Source organism: Periplaneta americana, chromosome 1 (assembly GCF_040183065.1).
Source record: "Periplaneta americana isolate PAMFEO1 chromosome 1, P.americana_PAMFEO1_priV1, whole genome shotgun sequence".
Lineage (NCBI taxonomy): Eukaryota > Metazoa > Arthropoda > Insecta > Blattodea > Blattidae > Periplaneta > Periplaneta americana.
The window spans coordinates 183529663-183556434 of record NC_091117.1 but is presented as its reverse complement, the minus strand read 5'-3'; the positions used below and the strand labels follow the sequence as shown (position 1 = coordinate 183556434).

The 26772-nt window shown below is 36.6% G+C and overlaps 1 protein-coding gene across 15 annotated transcripts in view; it reads right to left on the bottom strand.

The window, feature by feature from the left end:
- DIP2 (disco-interacting protein 2) overlaps positions 1-26772 on the bottom strand; it is a 686249-nt gene that overhangs the window by 190937 nt on the left and 468540 nt on the right. For 6 of the 15 annotated variants that reach the window (XM_069833532.1, XM_069833554.1, XM_069833546.1 and 3 more), the window contains 2 exons: positions 9271-9354; positions 4064-4183 (listed from right to left, as the gene is read on the bottom strand). The exons of 3 other annotated variants lie outside the window; for them this stretch is intronic. In XM_069833532.1, coding sequence (XP_069689633.1) covers positions 4064-4183; positions 9271-9354 — 204 coding nt within the window. The remainder of the gene's footprint in view (positions 1-4063; positions 4184-9270; positions 9355-26772) is intronic. 6 more of the 15 variants (XM_069833568.1, XM_069833577.1, XM_069833595.1 and 3 more) reach the window with 2 other exon arrangements.

Genomic DNA, 26772 nt, shown 5'->3' with positions numbered 1-26772 from the left:
TGCGAATGAGATTGCCTTGAATCCCTATACAGCTGTGGGATCATTTTTTCAGAATAAAGAATGTGGAATATAAAATACTTGGTCTAATAAAACAGCTGGAAAACTGACGAACAGCCAAAGAAAAGCCGCTAAAAACATAAAGATTTGACAATGGTGAAATATTGCATGTATAGTCGCGACGCTGTTATTCCCGGCGTGACTCCTCCACTTTGCTTACGTCTTAGGAAGTCAAGGCTCTATAAAGTCTAGATACTGTTCTCCAACCACGAGAAAGTCTCCAGGGAATGAAGGGAAGCGGGGTGATGCTGTGAATGAATGTTGATGTCATAAGATGTCATAAGGTCACACACGTGGGTACTTATATCTCTATTGGCTATCTCTCAAAGCACAAACCATAACATATTTTTATACTACCCTAGTTACAAGATTAGATCACTTTTAATCTCCCGGTCTTTTAATCCCTCCATACAGGAAATAACATATGGAGGAGAGCGCATGATTTTTAAACTGTCGTTATAACTATAATAGTATCTATCTACTTCGCTCCAATAGATGACGCAATAGTAAGCACATTCCTTTCACGGTTTATCTCCTGGTTGGAGAACAGTAGGTAGTATCGTTCGCCATTTTTGTTCTTTCGTTGCCGAGCTACCAGACGAGGTATCTATTTGTCACCCCGTTAAACATAACCATGTCGTAGCTCCTATGATAATAAATCAAACGTACTGTAATTGAGCAAAATAATTGAGCGGCAAATAACGTCCTCGTGTGCTTTCTGCGAACGCCAACGAAAGAGAGCCAACATGGCGGGAGATTATATATTAAGTATTTATCCAGCCTTAGGAAATGCTTTACATCTTCATCAGTGAATCACAAGACGTACACGTTTAAATGTAGCGACCTGCAACGTGATTGGCTGCCGGAAATTAGAGCGACGGGACTATAGTTAAGAACATAGACTCAAATCTTGCCTCCTCGCTACAGTGAAGGGTAATATACTAATTATTTAGTTAGCCTAATACAACATCACAGATTTAAATGTAGTTAAGAAGCTGTGCTTGTTATTGTTACTAAGTCACAAAACATGGAAACGCAAAACTGGCATCGCGAGATGTATTCCATTTCGGAGTTGGGTGTTCCTACGAGTAGGCCTAGTAATTATTTCAGGGCATGATTGCTGAAATAGTTGAATTTTAACACAGCTAAAAAAATTGTTGATAAATTTTATCTGGAGTCTTTTTATGTCATAACTGTAAATCTTTCGAAAGAAGCCACACTTATTATGGTATGGTACGAAGTATCGATCAATTTTTGAGAAGGAACTAAAATAATTTCACAGTCGGAATATACAGGGTGGAAGTGAAATAACCTTGCAGATTGAAAGGGACGATAGGGCACGCTTAAATGAATAGAGAACCCATGTTACGTTTTGTGATTAAATGCACGGTTAATTAGAAAATTAAGTTCGAAGTTCCAGCAGTCTGGCAACCTCGCCGCTAAAAGTCTCCTTTCGTATCGAAATACAGATGTAAGAGGTCAACGAACTTCAGCGTACGTGTACTACCTCGCGCCCCCTTCTCTAGCTACAACGTTGCAATGTGGATTGCACCGTTCAATGGTTTAAAATTAGTGGTTTTTAAATTAAATTTACACGAAAACCGTCCACGTTAGTGAAATACGACAGAGGGATAAATTATTGTCTATTAGGATTTCTATCGATATGGACAAAAATCACGATCCAATTCGCAATAGTTACCGAATAAGAGGTGTTAAACATTTGGGGAGGGGGAAAACATTTTTTCTAAAAAAACTATGAACTTTCCAGCAATATGGTATTAGATTTTTTTGTTACAAACAACATGAGCTCTCCGCTCTAAAAATTTGCAGGGTTATTTCAGTTCCAGCCTGTATAGTGTCATATTTTATCGTTATAACTTATATATGTATATTATTTTCATAACTCTGAAAGCGTCTTATAACGCTGTTAATTCGAGCTCTAATTCAATTAAGAGTTTTTTTTTTTTTTTGTGCATCACATACTTCATGAATCCAGAAGCAACAGTATGTAGGGGTGTCAAATGAGAGAAAAAAATAATTCACAGTTTCGATGCAGCTCCACTTATCCATCTGTTTCGGAAGGTTTTATTTTAACGGATACAGAAATGTATCATCTCTTAATTTATCAATGTCCTAGAACTAGAAAACTAGTATATCTCAAGGGCGTCAATGAGACAGAATGGGACTTACGCCTTCAGAAATAAAAGTAATTTTATACTTTCCAATAATAATAATAATAATTCAATTATGAATTTACCTATAAGAATTTATTTATGTAGGCCTACTTATTTTGAAATGAGTCATATTTATTTATAATTTAATTTTCTTTATCAAGAAACAAGACTTAATCTGGTTACAGATTTGAGAGGTAGATCTACAGTCCAATAACGCCAAAGAATTTATTTCTTGAACAATTTCAAGGGAAAAATTGTTCCTGGGCCGGGTATCGATCCCGGAACAATTTTCCCTTGATATTATTCACGTCTGCTTCACAGGGAGCTTTACCTCAAAGCTAGATTTGCAATTTGTTTCCTGTCAATAAGCCAAGAAAAATAAATAAGCCCTTTCACTATGCACTTCACGTGCTTTCACATGGAGCTAGTCATTGCCTATTACCCTAGACCAGACCTGCACAAACAGCGCTCTACGAGCGCGCGCGCTCCTTCGGAGCGGGAGAGCGGTGTTTACCGCTCGCCGAAACGGAGAGGAAGATAAGTCAGAATGACATAGACTTGCTATGGGTAGAGGAAAGGGAAACGACCACTCAGCTATCTAATGGAGTGCAGTGTGTAGGCCTATTCTCAGTAACTGTTTCACGTTGCTTACCTACTGCTACAGTACAATATGGAGGAATCTAAAAGACGGAACATAACATTTAACATTTAACGATTTACATCTCGAACTTACTGATATTCAATGTGACCTAAGGGCTAAAGATCGTTTGAATAATACTACTAGCCTGGTTGAGTTTTACAAGTCTAAACATTAGCAATAATATCCACGACTGCATGGGCTGGCTGTGAAAATGATTGCTATGTTTGGCTCAACATTTATATTTGTGAGCAACTGTTTTCTATAATCAACTTTAATAAAGGCAGACATCGAACATCTGTAACTGATGTTTCATTACGATCAGTAGGCTACTGTTTCTTTCAGCTGCCAACAGCATAAAACCTCGTTTTGATGTACTGATAAATAAAAATATAACAAAATGATATTGTACATTTAAGTAGCTATATAATTTCTATTACTTCTGTAAAATAAATATTTCTTTATTAATTAATAATAGTCCAAGATAGTTTTGCAAACACTGAACGGGAATTCATTTCATAAGCACTCGTAATAAATACTCCTTTTGTCTTTATTTTGTACGAGATCACCTCTTCTTTCAGTCCACCCTTATACAGAGCGCAGCTAATATCTGCATTCCGCTCATGTCCTGTGAGCCGGCTCGGAGAGCGCAAACCTTGTGCAGGCCTGCCCTAGATCATATATACCCCAGATAGGTCGACCTTATAGGCTTTGACGTTAACAACTTCTGTCAGGTTTACTACGCTGCCATCTAGTTGTTACATAAGGAGTCACGTCATAATTCCCATTTGAATTGCATTAGCAACTGTACTGCCATCTCGTGTTCGTTTACGGCGGACAGGTGGCGATCCTGGCGGTTGTTCTCTTCAAAGTGCAAACGATTTTAACGTAGCGATGACCTATCTGTTACTTATGATCTAGGCTATTACATAAAAGTTCCTCCCCCCCTCCATAATATTCAATGATTATTTTGTGTAGATTTAAATGCACCCCTTTCAAGCAACAATCCTATGATTTTGAGCAGGCTAATGAGGGAAATTCCGCTTGGCGAAACTGTTGCTGTCTTCAAGCAATTTTTTTTCTCTGCCGCAAAAAATAACGACCACAGCCATATTCTATCCACTAAATGTAAAAGTGTAAGTCGGGCCATCATTTGAGGTGTGTGCAGGTCGGAGATGTTGACAGTGGTACTTACCCGAGTGGTACCGGCTTTCATTGCGCGTGAGGCGTCGGTTACCTCGCCTTCTAGCCTTGGTGCCGGGGCTGGAGGACCCCCCTTGGGGCCCCGATGACGGAAGTCCTGCGTTACTACGAACTGCAAGAACAGACACACAGGCGTGCCAGACAACATTCCCATGCGAGCAACATGCCGCTACTGTACAGTACACAGCTCAAGCCTATACTTCTTATCAAGCTTGCTACTATTTTCGACGTTTCGGTACTTTTACCAGTCCAAACTCCACAGAAAAAATCATATATCATATGTAAAAATTTATGGTCAAACTAAATTGCTTCGTTACTGCAGCAATTTGTTAGATTCATCTTTCTTGGCACGCTCTCTGCTTGAAGAGTTTTACTCCAGCGAAATCTAACAACCAAACATTCTGATGGGGACAGATAAAAAGTTAATTTTTTTCTTCCACCATGTTAATAATGTCAAAAGAAGTGCTTATACAAATTTTGGCCATTCGACCGAAATTACGAGGTCGTCCAAAAACACAATTGCATGGAAAGATTTATTGAAACAGATACAGAAATTGTTGCGCTAATTGTCAACATATCCCCCACTGGAATTGAGACATTCCTCATACCATGAGATCAATTTTTGTATTCTTGTGTCTCAGAAGTCACCAGCCTGAGTTCAGAACCAGCGTTTGACAGCCGACTGCACTTCTCTGTCGATTCCAAGACATGACAAATGTATCATTTACGGTGGGAATACGCTGAAAAATTGCTCAACAATTGTTGTGTCTGTTCCAATAAATGTTTCCAATGAAATTGTGTTTTCTTTCTGTTAACGGCCCCTGGCGAACTTAATTTTTTACGGTCCTCGTAATTGCAGTCGAGTGACAAAAATTTGTATAAGTACTTCTTTTGACATTATTAACATGGTGAAAGAAAAAAAAAACTTTTTTATCTGCCCCCAACAGAATGTTTGCTTGTAAGCTGTAGTCAGAAACGAAGACCTGACCAGCTGTGAATGGTACATTATGATCGTCTGAATAGACCAAAGAGAGGTTAATCTGAAATGTATTAAATTAAACTTTCTCGCGACTGTAAAGTAAATAAGACTGTTGACATCTCGCGAACTATTCAAATACCACTACATGCACGTGAGATACCATTTTCACAAATAATCAGATTTGTTTAATTTCGCTGTCGTATCTTCTTCATAGCACAAAGCTTATGACAAGTTTTCAAGAACAGTTAATATTGAGATACTCAAGTCTCTTTTTCTGTAGGTGTAATAGCATTAAGAAAGAAAATCTAAACTGTTAGGTAAGTGTTCGAAAACAATTTTGAATAACGATTTATGAGACAGCGAAAAAACTTAAAGATGCATTCGAATCACTATTCTTTTTCAGGAGATGGAACCAGGAAGGCAAGAGGTACTGAAACGTTAAATACAAAATTAATGGAAAATTGTATGTGTAGAGAACAAAAAATAAATAACACATCCCTTAATTGCAGAATTTTAACTGAGACAAACCAAATATTCCTCTAAGCATGTTACATTGTGTCCAAAATAAAATTAAATAAAATGTCGGTTTGTAAATATACACAGTTGCTGTATTTGTATATCTGTATTCTGATCTTGCATGTGTTTCAATATCCCCTGGTCCCCTCGTCTTGGGGGGTGTGAAGGATACAAGCATCCGTATACATTAAAGGATCCAGGAGCATCCCAACACAGGCACACTTGCAGAGAAAAGCCCAAAGCAAGCATAAGCAATAAGCAAGTAGCAAGCAACATGCATCCTCCAGAGAGAAGTTTCTTGAGCAGTACGTGGGCTATGTATAAGTAAACAGACCCTCTTCCTTTACACTTATTAAAGTATATCCTTGTCTCTTGTGGATACGAAGTATACTGACGGCAACGACATATTTCTTCTCCTATCTTTTATGCTTCCCACCGGAGGAAGTACGAGTATCTAACATGAACACGGTGGTAAGTAAATACATTTCGATCACTTTGTGAACATGAAATAGTACATTATGCAACGAGCCTATAATGATAGTAATTAAGAAGCGAGTATGTTTGTTTATGAAACGAGCGCAAGCGAGTTTCATAATTTTCATACGAGCGTCTTAATTACCATTATAGGCAAGTTTCATACGACTTTTTATGCTCGACCATATTTCTAACTTGAAATTATTCAGAAGTATTCATTTTATTCGTATCTGACTGAAGATCGGAAGTGATCTTGTGCATAGCTCATAAATTGTGAGATGTGCGCAGACGCGAAAGTATTGATTTTTTCCGAGGAACAATAATGTCATTGACCTTGATGTAATCTAGAGAATAACATGAACTAATTTTGATATAACCTGGAAATTGATTTAGAATTGAAAAACGAGGTGACAAATTGAATTTATTTGAATATTATTTACAATTAACGCTAATTATTATAGTAACAGAACATAACCTTCTGCGACAGTATTGGATTTCCAGTCTCCGTGACGTTTCCCTCGTTGTCTTTCGATTGCATATCCGAGAATAATAAAAAACCTGAACTTTAATGAATAGGAGTACTTTAATGACATGCATTAAAGGACTGCTACCAGGTGTATAATTACTACATTTCGGCATGGTCGAGCATAAAACATAATAGCCATCTATTATGTACAATTGCAAGTCTAAAATCGGACGATCTGTTCGCAACCGCCATATTCTATTATCAACATTCTGAAGTGAATTCAATATACAGGATTTTTCTCGAAATAATTCCTAAGCAGCTATAAAAATTAAAACTCCATGTAGATTAAGAGAAAATTTAAATCAAATGACTGTAAGCAACTTAAAATAATGCCCATGAAGTATTGTTATTCTCAAGAGTCACTGATAAAACGGAGAATTCCTGATTTCAAGACTTTATGTATTTAGATCTATAAAATATAGGCAAAAGACCCTACGAAAAGAGGTTTAAAATTTTCTGAAATCACTAAAGCAAACACTTATCTTATATTTTTTCAAAATTAAGTTATTTACATTACGATATAATAGACCAGCAATAAGCACCAATTGTTCGATAGATGTACACTAATTTGGGCGCTTAAAATAACGCAACATAAAATACCTAATGGAAAACATTAAAGGTTTAAATCTGCCATCAAAAGATAACACTGGAATAGAAAACTATAAATTATACAACAGACATTGTGCTCACTATAATAACACCAATCATGCGCACGACACACAAACATCTATCTACAACGCGGTCGAAACATCTGAAAGCAACAAAAACGCGACTGTTTCACATGATGGAGCCATGTGCTCATTTTAAAAATACCCCCTTTACTTAAATGTGACGCGGTATCCGTGTCTTATCCTCCATAACATAATAATCGAAATATGGCTGAAAGGCTCAACAATCCAACAGGCTGGAAAACAATGTGAAGAGAACCATGAAATTGAAAGTGCTCAGCGATTCTTGACATATCCAAATAAATTTTGATCAAAAATATTTTAACACCCAGATATGAATTCTAAACTGATGGGGATCCTAAAGAAAATTGGTGTGGATTGAAAAGAGAGAAGGCTGTTCAGTAATCTTTACATGAAATAATGAGTCAAAGTCAGGATAGAGGAAGAAATGTCAGAAAAAAGTGAAATAGGGAGAGGAGTAAGTCAAGGATGCCTTTTATCATCTACCCTGTTCAACATCTACTTGGAGGATTTGATGAAGAACTGTTTTCAGAACATGGAAGGAGTTATAGAAGGAGAAAGAAGAATAAAGTGCATAAGATTTTCAGACGATATGGAGTTGTCAGCAGAAGAGGAGATGATACTAAGATACTAAGGGCTATGCTACTGGAGTTAAATGACAGCTGTGATCAGTATGGAATGAAGATGAATGCAAAACAAGACGAAGACCATAATTATAGGAAGAAAAATAAAGAAGGTAAATGTAAGAATACTAAATGGGGCAGTAGAGCAAGTGGACAGCTTCAAATACTTGGGGTGTACTATAAGCAGTAACATTAGCTACTGCCAGGAAGTCAAAAGGAGGATAGCAAAGGCAAAGGAAGCTTTTAATAGAAAAAGGAGTATCTTCTGCGGACCTCTGGAAAAAGAACTACGGAAGAGACTACTGAAGTGCTTTGTGTGGCATTGTATGGGGCAGAAACATGGACATTACGACGAAATGAAGAGAAGCGACTAGAAGCATTTGAAATGTGAATATGGAGAAGAATGAAACGTATGGAATGGGCAGACAGAATAAGAAATGAAGCTGTGTTGGAAAGAGTTGGTGAAGAAGAATGGTGCTGAAGCTGATCAAGAAGAGGAAAATGAATTGGCTGGGTTAGTGGCTGAGAAGAAACTGCCTACTGAAGGATGCAAGAGTGGAAGGAATGGTGACCGGAAGAAGGGATCTGGGCAGAAGAAGATATCAGATGACAGACGATACTAAGATATATGGCTCATATGCGGAGACAAAGAGGAAGGCAGAAAATAGGTAGGATTGGAGGATTGTGGGTTTGCAGTGAAAGACTTGCCCTTCTGCAGAACACTATGAATGAATGAATTTGAACTCTGTTGACAGATTAACGCATTTTTAGGTTGAAAACATAATGCAACCATTTTGTATTAAAGAACAGCAAAATATCCTAATTATTGGCCGTACGCTGATTTGTTCCACAAGCTGAGCATATGTTTAAAAATGATAGTTCTGCGGTTAGCAGAGAGATGTCTTGTTTGAATAGAAAACTTTATTAAAAAAGACAGTTCATCTATTTCTCACCTCTGGTCTTGACTATTAATAGTGTATACTTTCAGCCACGAACTACAATAATTTTTCCAATTAGTCCCAACAAGTTATATATTGTAGAAATACAAATCTACTTTTTTTTTTCAACAGCAGTTTCGACTCGTCAACATCCATGATAAAATTCTTCCTAATTGGTACTTAAGGAGATCTGTTTCATATTGCAAATAAAACCTGACGTGCAATCGTAGCCAAAGAAACAAGCAATACATAACATGAGTGTAAGATCTTATTTTCCACATGAAACAGAACGTTCCTTAATTACCAGACGTCTCTTACAAAAGTTCAATCGAAACTGCTGTTCCTGAAAGAAGTGACACTCATGCACAAGATCTAATGAAGACAGTGAATCGCTTCCAGATGTTCCGAGGGGGTGTTCTACTATACAGCAGCAAAGGGGCGTTGAAGAATGTACCTGAATGGTATCTCTTCTCGTTGTGGGTGACACGGCGCTGAGTGCGGCGGGGGCGGGGCTGCTGGCGCCCCCCGGGGGCAGGAGCTGCAGAACAACAGGGGCAATAACTCAACAATCTAATCTTGTAATACAGAATGAGGACGGCAACTGCTTATCTATCCGTCCAGTATAACAAAACCACACAAACAGCGACAACTCAGCGAACAGACATAAATCTGATTACACGAAAGATCTCGGTGAAAAACTAAGCAACATATATAATAAACTCTTTTGTCTCGCAGCCCACCTTGTCATGCTACCGGCTAAAACTCAATAACACTAGAACTTAATAGTATTGTACCCTAATAGAGTAATAATGGAGACTTTAAATGTATTTAATTTTGTGCAAGGAAAAACGATTGAGATGTGCAATTGTTACAGAAGTCGTGTCAACAGCCATGCCCGCCAATCACCAATTATTTGCAGCATCCATTCCTCCCTCACTTATATGACAAGCGTCAATATTACTGCAATTGTATAAATTTGAACTCATGACATTTTGATTGATACACTAGTCAAATGTACATTCTAAGGCGTGGATTTATACAATATATTTACAAAGCTTTCAATACGCGTAAAAGTAGAACTGTATACATTGAAACCTCTCATTTACGGACGTCGAAAGGACGTAAAAATATGTCCGCATCTGGGAGGTGTCGTTTATTGGGAGGGAGGCTCCCCAATCTAACAGTAAATTTATAATATGCATTATGTATCCCTTTACGCTTTAAATGAAATGTATTACTGTAGTTTAATTCTAAATATAGTCTACTGTACTACAGTAAATTCTTTGCAATTTTGAACTACAGTAGATAAGGCCGAAAAAGGAAAATACAGTACTGTGTCATGCAATTTTATTCTAGATCTACAGTTATGCAGTACTGTAATTTAAAGTTTTCAACTTTCTCTTTACGTTCAGGTGTCATGTCTCTCAAAACAGAATAACGATTGAAATGAAGAGAATAATCATACTAACCCTATCATATGTCGAATACAATTTCACGATCACGGAAACCTTGGACCCATCAGACAGGTTAAATTTTATAATTTTGTTTATCCATCCAATTCCAGCTAACAAGGGGTAGCCGGCTGAGCTAGCGGTAGCCTACGAGACCCTTATTGTCTTCTTTCATGTTAAGGAATTTCTGTACAGTTCTCAAAACTCAATTTTCCATTTTTGTAACACATTAGGTCTTGAAATCCAAGTTCTGTCCGCGGTTAGGAGGTAAAACAAGCTTTAGGACTGTGAAACAGCTGTCCGTGTCTGAGAGTGTCCGTAAACGAGAGTTAAATTTATCATTATTTCTATATTATTTCAGTTGGGACATAAAAATCTGTCCGTATATGAGGAGTGTCCGTATCTTGGGGTGTCCGTAAGGAGAGGTTTCACTGTATAGATAAACAAAAAATTATTATTACAAACACAGTTTATTTTATATTTCGGATATCTTGCTTGTAATTATTTCATGAATTGAACTTCAATAGATTATTTTGTGAACATATTGATGTTTTACATCAAATTTCCATCCATTATTACAATAGCCACATGTGCTGAATCCAATTATTCAATTTAAATTCCTGGGGCAACGGAAGAGGAACGTATACAAAAAAGAAAGAGCTCAATTCATAATTCTAATATTTTTTAAATCTCGCAGAAGTATATAAATCATGATTAATTAAAGAATAACCTACTAGAGATGGGCAAAAAAAACAGCTGGAACAGTTTATTTGAAACTGTTTCACAATTGAAACTGTTTCGTATCGAAACAGTTTCGTGATATAAACTGTTCCAACTGTTCCAAAGAGAGTTACACTGCTCCAGTGATCACTTCAACGTTCCACAAGGTTCTAAACAGTTTTCCTCCTCTTTGCTATCTGCAAAGACTACGTGTAGCGCTATCATCGACCTCCAATCGAAAGAAGATATATTATCCATGTTCCACATGGCCTTCGTGCAACAGTAGCCTATGTAGGATCGCGCAATTTAATTGTACTAATAAATCTCCTATTATTAGCCGCCCATTGATGTATGTTCATGCTGCCCTAATAGTGTTAATTATTAATAGGCCTACACCGCGAAAAATATCATCGGCTAAAGGGTTATATGCGTTATTTTTATTAAAATCGATTTATTTTGAATTGTAGTTATTTACTGTACCCTTAACAGTAACCTACAAAAAATGACGTTCGTTGTCATAATACACTGAACAGCTGATTTAAAGACGATTCAAGGGCTTTGAAATGTGTTCTAGAAGCAGATGAGAGGCTGAAACAGTTGGAACACTTGGAACAGTTGGCACTGATGTAAACACATCCATATGAAACTGTTTCTTTGAAACTGTTATTTTGGAACAGTTTCGTTCATGAAACAGTTACAGCTGAAACTGTTTCTTAAAAAGAACAGTTCATCCCATCTCTATAACCTACCCACTATTTCTTCTTTAACGTTCCAAACTTCAAAATTCTCTAAAATACTTAAACGGAACGGCAAACGTCTACGCCAATAACCTTGAAAATCACACAAGTATTCCTATTTGAGACTTGTTGCAAGAAAGCAAGAATCCCAATAATTCTGACGCTTTTTTTCCCACAATTCCTCCTCTACAAATAATCATAGTCGCACTGTTGTCAATGTCATATCCAGACCTCGCATAACTGCTAACCTTGTAGTTTCTAAGAATTAATTCCTCCACCATCCTTACCAACAATTTCACTGGATCTTTAACGCCAAGGCAGATTTTCAGTTTGTGCAAGCGAATACGTTACATTAACTTTTTTTGTAATACTAATTGGCAGAAAGTCGCATACAGATCTGTTAATTTGTAGTGGAACATCGATCATTTCATTGTTCATAAGCGGGAAGCAATAAATCTTTTAGGGTGACGCATGGAACAAATTACAAGCGCTATTGGAATTACGAGCACAGCTCTAATGTCACAAAACTAATAAATCATTTAAAAGGTGCGGCTGATCGAGTTTTGTTTGTATATACAGCCATGTTGTAATGAACACTTCATTAAGGTCTGCACAACTGACAACACGCAATTTTAAAATGAGTCTGTCAGGAGAATCAAAGGATTAAAAATGCCGAAAAAACGCTGTTCTTTGTTCAACACAACTACGGAGTGTAAGTACAACGTTTGAAAAAAAAAAAACTGAAAAATTATAGGCCTACCATCCATCTACGTCTTTAATTATGTTATTAATAAGCATTAAATTTTAAAAAGTAAACATGTCTATTGCAATACTGTTTCTGTAATTAGGAAGACAAAGATATAGCAATAGTCACCTATTCAACTTCAGTTTCTAACTAAAGACAAAAAAGCTTTCTGTTCAAAGACCACATAACAAATTAAATCTCGCGACGTAGCGTCGTGGTCTATAAAGGAACCACAAGCCTACATAAGCATCGGAAACCCATATTATCCCGAAGACTTCACCTCAACGAATTTTTGGTATTGCAGATGGTAGATGAAACGACTCGGCAGGGGATCAAACTAGGGCCGTTAGATAGAAGACCAGCGCGCTAGGACTTGAGTTACAGACGCGACTGACCAATGGTTTATTAACCACGTTAGCTTTTGGATGAGACTTCCACTTTACTGTAAGACTAGACTATGCATTATTTGGGCAACTCTTACTCTAGTAATCAACGAGGTCTATTGTAGCCTACAGAATTCAAAGCATGAAACCGGATTGGCAAGTCTTTTATATCATGACTTATTATTCCCGGAGGGATTAGACATTTCGGTGATGTGATAGGCATTAGTTTAAACGTCCTACTTCTTCAGGATATTGGAAATCCAGTTGTCCGGGCTGAAGACAGACCGTGCGAATAATGCTACACGTATCACGAAACAAAGTCACTTCGCAACATTTTATTCGTTGACTGAGCAAAGAGAGCACACGTAGGAATCTTTCCACTATAATCAACATCAAATGACTTACTAAACCAATAAATTCTTAGACTTGTGCAATTAAATATATTTCCATCAATTACAGATGTACAACACAACTAGTTATATATTGAAGTATTATCTTATGTGTATTATCTCATCGTTCATTCCGTTAATAACGCTCAGAATGTTTCAAAATTTTCATTCCGGTTGTATTATCAATTCTTAAAGACAAAATACAAATCCTAAGTTATATACCCCGTAATGGAGTCATGGCTAAGGTTTGATTAAAAGTAAATGGATAAATTAAAGATAGAATTTCTTAATGTTTACGGGGACATTCCATAATGTGGCACAAGAAAAATGAATGTGAAATGATTTGGCATGCTTCGGTTTTCTTTTTTGTAGACGAATTAACGGATAACGTAAGTCATGAACATCATTCTGTAAAAAAGTTGTCCTCGCCATGCGGCCGTGTACAGTATTGCACTTCTTCCAAAATCCTTTATTTTGTCAAAGATAGTTAACTGAATTATTAATAACAAATTAATGTTCAAAATGTGAATATTGTTACTTGATCATTCTAACTGCTTATCAAACTAACATTGCTTGTTCTCCATATTTCTGTATGTTTTATGTTGAGCATTATATAAAACGTCCGTTGTTTCTTCTTCGTATTTCAATATTCCTTATAATGAGCATTATATAAAAATTCCTCTGTTTCCTCTATGAGAATTTCTATAAACCTTTCCTTGCTGCTTCTCGCATTCCTTCATGTTTTATATTGAACATTATAAAAAAAAAATCCGTTGTTTCTTCTCTGTATTTCTGTATTCTTTATGTTGATCATTAGACCTAGGTCTATATAAAAATTCCGTTGTTATTTATCGTATTTCTTTATTATTTATGTCGAGTATTACATAAAAAATATACAACTTCCGTTATTTTTTCTCAATATTCCTGTATGCTTTATTGAGCATTACGCTATGCAAAAATTCTGCTCTTTCATCTCCGTATTTCTATATGCTTTATTTTGAGCACTATATAAAAATCCATTGTTACTTCTCCGTATTTCAGTATGCTTTATGTTGAGCATTATATAAAAATTCCGTTTTTATTTCTCCGTATTTCTGTATGCTTTTATGTTGAGCTTTGTGTTGAACATTGTACAAAAATTCCGTTTTTATTTCTCAGTATTTCTGTATGCTTTTATGTTGAGCATTATATAAAAATTCCGTTGTTACTTCTCCGTATTTCAGTATGCTTTATGTTGAGCATTATACAAAAATTCCGTTTTTATTTCTCCGTATTTCTGTATGCTTTTATGTTGAGCTTTGCGTTGAACATTGTACAAAAATTCCGTTTTTATTTCTCAGTATTTCTGTATGCTTTTATGTTGAGCATTATATAAAAATTCCGTTTTTATTTCTCCGTATTTCTGTATGCTTTTATGTTGAGCTTTGTGTTGAACATTATACAAAAATTCCCTTTTTATTTCTCAGTATTTCTGTATGCTTTTATGTTGAGCATTATATAAAAATTCCGTTGTTATTTCTCCGTATTTCTGTGTGGTTTGTGTTGAACACTATGTATATAAAAATTCCGTTGTTACTTCTCCGTATTTCTGTGTGGTTTGTGTTGAACACTATGTATATAAAAATTCCATTGTTACTTCTCCGTATTTCTGTGTGGTTTGTGTTGAGCGCTATATAAAAATTCCGTTGTTACTTCTCCGTATTTCAGTATGCTTTATGTTGAGCATTATACAAAAATTCCGTTTTTATTTCTCCGTATTTCTGTATGCTTTTATGTTGAGCTTTGTGTTGAACATAATAAAAAAATTCCGTTTTCATTTCTCTGTATTTCTGTATGCTTTTATGTTGAGCGTTATATAAAAATTCCGTTGTTACTTCTCCGTATTTCTGTGTGGTTTGTGTTGAGCACCATATAAAAATTCCGTTGTTACTTCTCCGTATTTCTGTGTGGTTTGTGTTGAACACTATGTATATGAAAATTCCGTTGTTACTTCTCCGTATTTCAGTATGCTTTATGTTGAGCATTATACAAAAATTCCGTTTTTATTTCTCCGTATTTCTGTATATTTTTATGTTGAGCTTTGTGTTGAACATAATAGAAAAATTCCGTTTTTATTTCTCAGTATTTCTGTATGCTTTTATGTTGAGCGTTATATAAAAATTCCGTTATTACTTCTCTGTATTTCTGTGTGGTTTATGTTGAGCACCATATAAAAATTCCGTTGTTACTTCTCTGTATTTCTGTGTGGTTTGTGTTGAGCACCATATAAAAATTCCGTTGTTACTTCTCTGTATTTCTGTGTGGTTTGTGTTGAGCGCTATATAAAAATTCCGTTGTTACTTCTCCGTATTTCAGTATGCTTTATGTTGAGCATTATACAAAAATTCCGTTTTTATTCCTCCGTATTTCTGTATGTTTTTATGTTGAGCTTTGTGTTGAACATAATAAAAAAATTTCGTTTTTATTTCTCAGTATTTCTGTATGCTTTTATGTTGAGCGTTATATAAAAATTCCGTTGTTACTTCTCCGTATTTCTGTGTGGTTTGTGTTGAGCACCATATAAAAATTCCGTTGTTACTTCTCTGTATTTCTGTGTGGTTTGTGTTGAGCACCATATAAAAATTCCGTTGTTACTTCTCCGTATTTCTGTGTGGTTTGTGTTGAGCACCATATAAAAATTCCGTTGTTAATTCTCCGTATTTCTGTGTGGTTTGTGTTGAGCACCATATAATAATTCCGTTGTTACTTCTCTGTATTTCTGTGTGGTTTGTGTTGAGCACCATATAAAAATTCCGTTGTTACTTCTCTGTATTTCTGTGTGGTTTGTGTTGAGCGCTATAATTATAAAAATAACGTTGTTACTTCTCCGTATTTCAATATGCTTTATGTTGAGCATTGTATAAAAATTCCGTACTTTCTTCCCCATATTTCTGTGTTCTTTATGTTGTACATTATACTATAAAACTTCAGTTGTTTTTTTCCGTATTTCTATATCCTTTATGTTGAACATTATATAAAAATTCGTTCTGGCGAACAAAATTGGCTATAATTTCTTCTTCAATACAATACAAATTTGTTTTACCTGACTTATTGAAGAAAACACACAATTTCTCCAAATCTGACGTGCACAATAAACTTATTAGTCTGAGACAATATCGCTTCACATACAGAAATTGTAAGAAGAAAAGAACATTGCTACCGTATTTTTCTCCGCCTAGAATTATCTTTGCTACCGTATTTTTCTCCGCCTAGAATTATCTTGCAAAACTTAACATTTTAGTGACACACTGAATATGTACAGATTCAGGCGTGAGTTACGTTTAGATTACCTCAGTTCAGGTAAGTGCTAGTCTAGGGGAAAGCAGTCTCATAAGAAGTAATGGACTCATTCATGATCACGTAACTCTCAACCTACAAATTTTCCGTTCCGTTTCAGGTTCATTAAGTTTTACTTTCAGATGGAGGAAAGCGACCGTAAGAAGTCCTATTACCCCGCTGTTTGCAAGGTCCTACCTCTCGAGTCAGCACTACGGGTTGGTGTGAACAGAGACGTCACTCCATGTAGTGATAAATTATAAGCATTTCTTACGCTCTGCATTATTATCACCTGATTTAATAAATCATAAGTCAGAAGGATCTTTAGATCGTGTGGGCAGAGACGCTAATTTATGTTGTACTTCAAATTAGAGATCATATGATGTGATCTTATTCTCGATAAAGAAATAAGAAACAAACTAAAGGTAAATAATCTCAAGAAATTATTGTACACCACCCAAAATAAATGGTAACAACACAATTACAATATGAATCAAATATATTATTATTAATATTATTATTATTACTAGAAAGGATTGTGTTAGAGATCCTGGTGTTTTACTTGATTCTAAACTATACTTCCATGATCATGTGCAATATTTATTCCCATTCATTAAGAATGCTGGTCTAATTAGATCCTTAACTTATTCTTTCTCTACTCCTATGTGTCTATTAATTAACTGACTCGGCTTAAATTGGAGAACAGTCAAGACACATTTCCTTATGTCCTTACAGATTTTTACCTAATTCCGACAATAAATATGAGATTAACTGCAAATATTTTAATTGCTGTAGTTTATTTATCAGACGTCAAGATCTTGATTATTTATTTTTTGTAAAGTCATTAAGGGTGATATTGACTTGAATCATTCATAAGCAATATCAGTCTTCGTATTCTTGCTAAGGGTTTAAGATTTCATAATTTTTTTTTATAATAGAAATTCTAAATCTATCTCTCCGGACTGCAGATGTATAAAATATGCTAATTTGCACGGATTGAACTTGGATCCATTTAACGTGTAGTATATACTTTTTGGAGTTTTATGTCAGTTGTTATTAATTTATGTCTTTTGTTTAGATATGTAACATAATAATATTTTCGTCATATTTTATATGTTTGTAATACTATTTATACGATTCCATTCTTTCATTTTGCAATTATCATCTTATTTCATTGTCATTATTTTGATAATTATTCCAATGTACTTTTATTGTCATTTACATCATTGTTAATATTTGTGTTATATTCTCGTGCTGAACTGTAATTGGCCCCTGGCTGTTGTACAGCACATTAAATATTAGTAAATAAATAAATATTAGAAAATAAATAAAATTATTATTATTATTATTATTATTATTATTATTATTATTATTATTATTTTAGGTAACTAATTATTATGTCATTGAATAAAGACGTTAGTGGGGCTCATACAAGAGATGGTTACAATAAATTAAGGAGAAATATATAGTATTTGTAGACCTAATGCATAAAAATAATGGATAAAATCAGATTTCTGATAAACATGGCGGGTTATGCATTTTTAGTTTAAAAAAGAAATGACGATTCATCGAAGGTCGTCAGATGCATAGCTTTACTATCCTGCGTATCTTTACATAAAAGCTGTTGTTAACGAATAGCACGAGAAACAAGAAGAGAAATAGAGGGAGATAACAAGGATTACAAGCGGAATACAAGAAAAGAATGGGAGTAAAGGGGAATGAGATGAATACAAGAACAAGCGAACACAATGAGAACAACGGAAATGCAAGGAAAACATGGAGAATACAAGGGGAACAAGTATAAGACGAGGAGAATAAGGGAAATACAAGGAGAACAAGGGGAATGCATGTAAGGAGAAAAAAGGGGAGACAATGAGTACAGAGAGAATGCAAGAAGAACACGGGGTACGTGAGAATAAGGAGAATATAAAAAGAGAAGGAGACAAGAAGAACAAGGGGAACAGAAGAAAAAGAAGGGGAATAAAAGAAGAACAATAGCTATACACGGAGAAAAGTGTGGCAGTGAATTCTCAAGTTACCGCCCACCATACCTAGTGAGGAGAAAGATATACCTATACTTACTTACTTACTGGCTTTTAAGGAACCCGAAGGTTCATTGCCGCCCTCACATAAGCCCGCCATTGGTCCCTATCCTGAGAAAGATTAATTGAGTCTCTATCATCATATCCTATCTCCCTCAAATCCATTATAATATCATCTTCCCATCTACGTCTCGACCTCCCTAAAGCTCTTCTTCCCTCCGGCCTCCCAACTAACACTCTGTATGCATTTCTAGATTCAGCCATACGTGCTACATGCCCTGCCCATCTCAAACGTCAGGATTTAATGTTCCTAATTATATCAGGTGAAGAATACAATGCGTGCAGTTCTGTGTTGTGTAACTTTCTCCATTCTCCTGCAACTTCATCCCTCTTAGCCTTAAATATTTTCCTAAGCACCTTATTCTCTAACACCCTTAACCTATGTTCCTCTCCCAAAGTGAGAGTCAAGTTTCACAACCATAAAGAACAACCGGTAATATAACTGTTTTATAAATTCTAACTTTCAGATTTTTTGACAGCAGACCGGATGATAATAGCTTCTGAACCGAATAATAACAGGCATTTCCGATATTTATCCTGTGTTTAATTTCCTCCACAGTATCATTTATATTTGTTACTTTTGCTCCCAGGTATTTGAATTTTTCCACCTCTTCAAAGGATAAATTTCCAATTTTTATATTTCCATTTCGTACAATATTCCCGTCACGAGACATAATCTTATAAGTGTCTTTTCGGGATTTACTTCCAAACCTATCTATTTACTTGTTTCAAGTAAAATTTCCGTATTTTCCCTAATCGTTTGTGGATTTTCTCCTAACATATTCACGTCATCAGCATAGACAAGCAGCTGATGTAATCCGTTCAATTCCAAACCCTCTCTGTTATTCTGGACTTCCTAATGGCATAATCTAGAGCAAAGTTAAAAAGTAAAGGTGATAGTGCATCTCCTTGCTTTAGCCCACAGTGAATTGAAAACGCATCTGACAGAAACTGACCTATACGGACTCTACTGTACGTTTCACTGAGACACATTTTAATTAATCGAACTAGTTTCTAGGGAATACCAAATTCAAAAGAAAGATATGCCTATATGTAAAAAAATTCAACTTTTTAAATTAATAGAAAGAAATGAAAATATACATACACACACAAACAGAACTACTAACGGGAAATATCCAGATATTAGTAACCTGATCAATTACGGAACTCTCGCAAGGAGAAAATCTGAAAGGTGAAGACAAATAGTTTGAAAACCCTGTCGAAAGTTCATGACATCGGAATAGGACTTTATTGCCAGAACAATAATATTAATATTAGCGCACCAGTATTATCTAAGTGTATTCAAATTTGAAAAGGAACATCGTCGTAAGGGTTGGTGCGAGGCAATAACGGATATACATTTATATCGACCTACGGCCTTACTAATAAAAAACTCTATATACAAATGTTTAACTGTATTATACTTATACAATGAGTAGCTCGTTTATAAGTCGTGTGTAAATTCCTTACTAATAATCACTACATACGTCGTGTATAACAGTATAACTGCTGCACAGCTACGTCATAGTTTCGTCATTACTTCGTTACGAAAGGTAATAGAATATCTGAGGTTCTTTATTGCATCCGATAGAGTGCTCTACTGTGGAGTGTGAAATATCGATAGTACAACTAGCTCTAATCGATTACCACACTATATTTTGGTCAAAGAGTACAAGCTACAGCAATATTATTCTACTTATTCCTGTGCTCTTTTGTTTGTTCTTCTGTGGTTACAAGGCAACCGCCATCATAAAATGGCAGTCGATACGAACAGCTGTTAGAGGGGCGGCCATTTTTTCTCTATATAAAACGCTTAAACAAGGGGTTTCGTATATATATAACTACTGCAAAGCAATTCCCATTGTATAGTTACAGATTGTTTATACATCCATCGCTTATGCATGGTTTATTAGTAACGTTTTCTGCCTCAACGCTGCGTAAGTCTCGTATAAAAACTATACACGGTTTATTAGTAAAACCGTATGTCAATACTTGCCCACGACCGTACATGGAACTGCGCGTTTTGCGTAAGCACAGAAGTTTATCGGCAATTCTAAACCACATGTCTACTCATGCGAAATTAAGAGAAAATAACTGCGCTCGTAACGTCTCATTGTTTGGCGCCAGGGTAGCAATAAGCTTGAAATAGAGCAGAATCCGATGAAGGGCACCGCACTGCCGTGGGTTGTGTGCCACAGCCGTTGGCTTCGCAGTTCTGGAAAAGTCGCGGCACCTGACATCCAGCGAACTTGTCCTCAAGATATGTGTCGCGCCGGACGAGAACAGATCCTGCCTCACCGGATCCATGTGGCTGTTCGGCAATGCGTCAATCGGCTAATTCGAATTCCTCTTTGCTTTTAACGTTTCGTTAAACTTAGCAGCATTCATGGACGTCCAAATACAGGATTGTTTCCGATCTCTGATAACGAATTTGAATGACATTATGTGCGTCAGCAGTCATACGACAGCTGAACTGTGTCGCGAGGTGACAGACCAGTAGTGAGTGATCTCATAGTAAAGAATGCACGGCGACTCACAGCAGAAATTCCCAAGAAAATCGAGCCTTTTTGGGAGGGGTACATAATAACCCTTTCCAATGCCAAATACAGTTAAGTGAAAATAAAAGAAGCCTGTAATAAATGAGGTTTCGCTATTTCCAAGAAAGGCATCTTCTGTGTACTTAATAAGAATCACAATTCAGAATTAAATTGGATAATTTTGTCTTAGGTAATGTTTTTAGGTATTGCTAGAAGCATTGATTTTATTTTTTTTTCCCCCCTTTTTCTTTTTTAATCTACATTAAAATTCCAAGTTTCTTGTTTATGTTAGTTAATTAGTTAGGATACAATTAACTATGGTACTTAATCACTCATTTAAAGCTTGTGTGACTGCAACCTGTGTATATTTTTGTGTGGCTTTACTTTGTTTATAGTGTTTTTTCTGTCTCTTTATTTCTTGTGTAGCTTTATTTTGTATGTAGTGTATTTTTTCTGTTTATTTCTATTATTGTATTTGTATTCCTGGTGTTCTGGAAGAGAAGGCCTGATGGCCTTAACTACACCAGAATAAATAAATAAATAAGAATGGTAAAGCTCGAATGGAATTAATTTGTATCATCTCGTGGGGTGCGGCGACTTGTGATGCGGGGATTGACTTACTTGCTTTTTCCCCATCATAGGAGCCTGCCCATCCCATCCCATCCGAGCTTTTCCAGTCTTATTAGATACACACAAGATGCCTTTCTTGGAAATAACGAAACCACGTTTTTTGCAGGCTCCTATGATTTTCACGTAACTGTACTTGGCATCGGAAAGAGTTGTTATGTACCCCTCCCAAAAAGGCTCGATTTTCTTAGGCATTGCTACTGTGATACACCGTGCACTCTGATTATGAAATCACTCACTACTGGTCTGTCACCTCTCGCCGTAATTCAGCTGTCGGTGTGATTCATGACGCACGTGAAGTCATTCAAATTCGTTATCAGAGATCGGAAACAACCCTGTATTCTGCTCTTATCTAGGCATATTACATCATCTCGTGGGGTGCGGCGACTTGTGACGGGGGTGGATTTGCTTGCTTTTTCCACTCTGGAATTACTCCCATCAGAGCTTTGCCAGTCTTATTAGGTACACACAAGATGCCTCTCTTGGAAATAACGAAACCACGTTTTTTGCAGGCTCCTATGATTTTCACGTAACTGTACTTGGCATCGGAAAGAGTTGTTATGTACCCCTCCCAAAAAGACTCGAGTTTCTTGGGCATTGCTACTGTGATACACCGTGCACTCTGATTATGAAATCACTCACTACTGGTCTGTCACCTCTCGCCGCAATTCAGCTGTCGGTGTGATTCCTGACGCACGTGACGTCATTCAAATTCGTTATCAGAGATCGGAAACAACCCTGTATAGAGCATCGGATCTGTGTCCCCGTAAGATATGCGAACTGAACTCTAATTCCTTCTCAGCCTCGGTAATTCATTTCTCTCCATGCATTCCTATCTCTCTCCCTTTCTGTCCCCCACTACTCACAATTTTGGCCTTCTTGCGGGACAGTTTACAATATTTGCACTTGCAGCCCAGTGTTGTCAACTTAACATGAATATTGTAGCACGGAGTGGCGAAAGAAATATTATTAAGTACGTAATAGCATTTTCCGATGAAGAGAAACAAACAGGTCAATATCTGTTTCCTATAAATCAGGCAACGAAAAGAGCAACTGATATCACAGATGAGGCTAATTTTATTTCAATTGATTACGTATTAAAATTATTAGTTAACTAATACCAATAATACAACATTTTATGTAATTTATATAGACAGGTTAGAACTCCTAATAAAGAAAATCAGGACAGAGGGAGTCTGTGCAGGAGATGAAAAGCTAGAATCACCAGAGAAGAACAGACTAAGGCAACTTTTAATTATTGCAGATGTACTTTAAGAAAAAAGATACAAGAATTTTATGCCGTTCAGAAAGAAGTTTCAACATTGAATAAATTACTGAAAAGTAATAATCTCCAAGGTTGGAGAGAAAAACTACGGAAAGTGATTCGAGACATGGGATTTAGGTTTAAAAAATGTAGAAATACAAGATATATTTTGATTGAAAGAAATGATATTGTAGCATGGAGGACCAGTTATTTATGACACCGTTTGACGGAAGTTTGGCAACATCCCTATTCGGCAAGGTTCATGGCCTGCTGTTTAAAGTGGTGGGAGGAAAGCGGGTGGACTGGAGTGAGTACAGGCGTTAACTTTCCAAGAACGACGACAGCGCTGAAGGGACACAGATCCGATGGTCCGACAATACTCTGCTCTTATCTGTGCATATCCAACAATCATCCTGATGTTGACTGGATAAATGCATGAATGGATGTGTGGGTGGGTGGGTGGGTGGATGGTTTGATGGCTGGATGGGTGGGTGGTTGGGTGGCTGGGTGCGTGGGTGGATGCATGAATGAATTAATTAATTAATCAAAGCGCGTTTCTTGCGGAGAATTTGGGGCCGAGAGAAGGCTTCTCCGAATTGAATGTTGCTTCAAAACAATGTGAACAATTTAGTACTTTCAACTGGAGAGACTGGGTTCGATACCGGGGTATTTTACAGATTTGTAGTGGGGAAGCAATTAACTGCACATTTTTATCAACACATCGGTGTTCTATACAATTCTCTTTCATCGATCATTATCACCCTCGTCTCTGAATAACATCAGTAGACGAAAGGGAACTGCAGTGTGGCATTACATCACAGAAGTATTACTCCGGGATGCCGAGCGAGCAGTGTGGCAAAGTTTGTTTATAGCCATGCAGACAGACGGCCAGAGGAAGAAGAATGCAGTTCGCGACGGGAGAGTCTCACCCCGCGGCCGCGCTCGCATTCTTCCTCTTGGAGGAATGGTTTCTTTTGTTGGACCCTCGCAAGATCCCTTTGTATTATTTACTCCAAGTAATCGGAGGAATTTCTCTTGTCTTCCGCTACAAGGAGAGAAAAGGAAATGAACCACAACCACTATGGCGCCTCACACAAACTTCTTACCCACACGACTTAAAGGGCCATATGTCTTGTCCTTTATTGTGCCCTGGGCAAGAGAACAAAGGTTCGAAGTCGGGCTTGAATGTGGGCGACAGAAAACTTTTTAAATGTCAGTGCACAGATACGGGATTTATGTGCGAAGAAATAAGTTTACTCAATGAAAGGCCATTTTTACTGCAATTGGTAGGTAAACTATTAAAACTTCTTTTACGAACTTGGCGGTGGAACTCACGGCTATGGCTATTTGTTGCGAATTTCTGTATTCTAAGTCCAACTTGCGTAAGTCTTGAAATCGTAGACTGATACTGTTTGGAAGTAACATTGCTGTATTGGCATTTCGCTTTTACTTTCTCATGAGAGGAAGAAATGTGATGCTGCAAAGAATCAATTCAGAGATTTTCGCCGAAACAGCTAGATACCAGTAGGCCTACTACAGTCTTCCTCCGACGAGTTTAGCGCTGGGACCTGAGGTATTCTTGCCATCGGTGCGGGGGGGTTGCAGGTAGATTCTTTTGTTGCTACAGCCAAGCCGAGCCGAGCGGAGTGGGAAGTATTAATCGTCCAAAAATATGCAGTCTTCAGTTTGTAGTAGTGTGTGAATATTTCATATACATATTGTTTACCTAGGCCTATATGGTTTTATTAATATATTAAATATATTGTTGCAATTTTTACTCAAACATCTCCCTGATGTTAGCTAGGCGTATGTTAATATTATATGAATTACTCATATTAAATATTTCACCGTTACAAGTCATTTTAAGGAAACATGCTGTGGAAAATTTTTTGGTTTTATTCTATTGGAATTTTAGAATATGTGTGATTGGTATCGTGAAAAACAGATTCGTATAATGCCATGCGAAAATCATTTGTTGTGATATCTTAAAATACAAATCAAGTAGTTTTACTTCTCAAGTGAGTTCAGCAGTACAGTATATTTAAATTGATCACTTTCAAATTTAATTCAGTTCTACTAATAACTAAATTTTATAGTATGATTCTTCTTTTCATTTATATTATTGTAGTTTTATTATGATTTTTCTTTTTATTTATTTTACTGTATTTCTACTTCTGGTGGTATGATGGCCTTAACTTCACAAGAATAAATAAATAATAAATAAATAAATAAATATACATATATATATATATATAAATAAATAAAATTTCCTACAATACTTTCCTTCTCTGGACACGTAAGTATGAATGGTTGTATCTCTATCTCGCCAAAAACACGTTAGAAAACTAATAGGCATACTGCTCTCGTAAATTGGACGAATATTTTCAGTATGACTGTACTTCCTCCCAGACTGCCGCTGTCACTGTCCCCTCCCACTCCAGCACCGAAATTTACCCAGCATTTACTCATCTTGGGTTGAGGGAAAACCCCGGAAAAAACCTCAACCAGGTAACTTGCTCCGACCGGGAATCGAACCCGGGCCACCTGGTTTCGCGGCCAGACGCGCTGACCGTTACTCCACAGGTGTGGACTTTTTCTCGTATTAAATAGTAATAATACATATTGACTACCATAGTAGCCGTGGAGTATTCGATGAGGTGGGCGAGACCTCATACAAAATGAATATGTGATGTAATGATTGTTATGTTATGAAGTTTTGGTGGCACTATAAAATGTGGACATATTAGTAGACCTAGTATTCGCGAATGCTCAACAAAAGTTAATAATAATAATAATAATAATAATAATATTAATAATAATAATCTTTTGCGGTAGGCTATTCCAACTTCGACCGCAGACTTCATCCGATCAGCGAGCCACAGTTTGCAGTCCCTGCACTAGATGGCAGACTAACCCAAGACATCCAAATAATGACCCCCCGCGTGAAAGTTTCAGACCACGTACAAGAGGGGTTATTTATTGCCGGACGTACCGGAAGATCGAATGTTCGGAGAGGCATCATCCAACGACCTTCTGAATGCAAGACGGGAGACCCGATGGCGTGACGCGGCTCAGCTAATCAATTCAAGTGGCTGAGATTACCGCGATTAGTATTCCAAACACGGCGCTAACTTTCAGCCATCTTGAACGACACTTACTTGGTGAGAACGAGTCGAGTTTACGGGGCACATTTCGTGTGATCTGCACACAACTCATTACACAAAGGACGACATCGTCATTTTCTGACCCAGAGTGACGTCACTGTCATGAAGCACAAATGAACCTAAAAATAGCGCTTAAGATTACGCTTGATTACAGAAAATATTATTGGTACATATAGTTTAGACATCCTATACAGCAGAACCCCGATTATCCGTCACCCTATTAACCGATTGGCGGATTATCCGACAGTGTATATCTTACTCTTTTTTTTTCTTCAGAAATAAATAACTTATATGAAGTATTGTTTTGTACATCATATTATATGTTGAATTCTTTGTAAGTTCATACATTATGTATGCATACTTTTTGCTGGTTGAGTGGAAGACAAGGCCTTACGGCCTTAACTCTGCCAGCTAAAATAAATCATTATTATTAGTAGGTTCTACGTACGTTTATTGCTAGAGAGTGTTATTATAAGTCTTTATCGTTACACAGCATTGTCTACTGTTCGAATTGCCGTTATA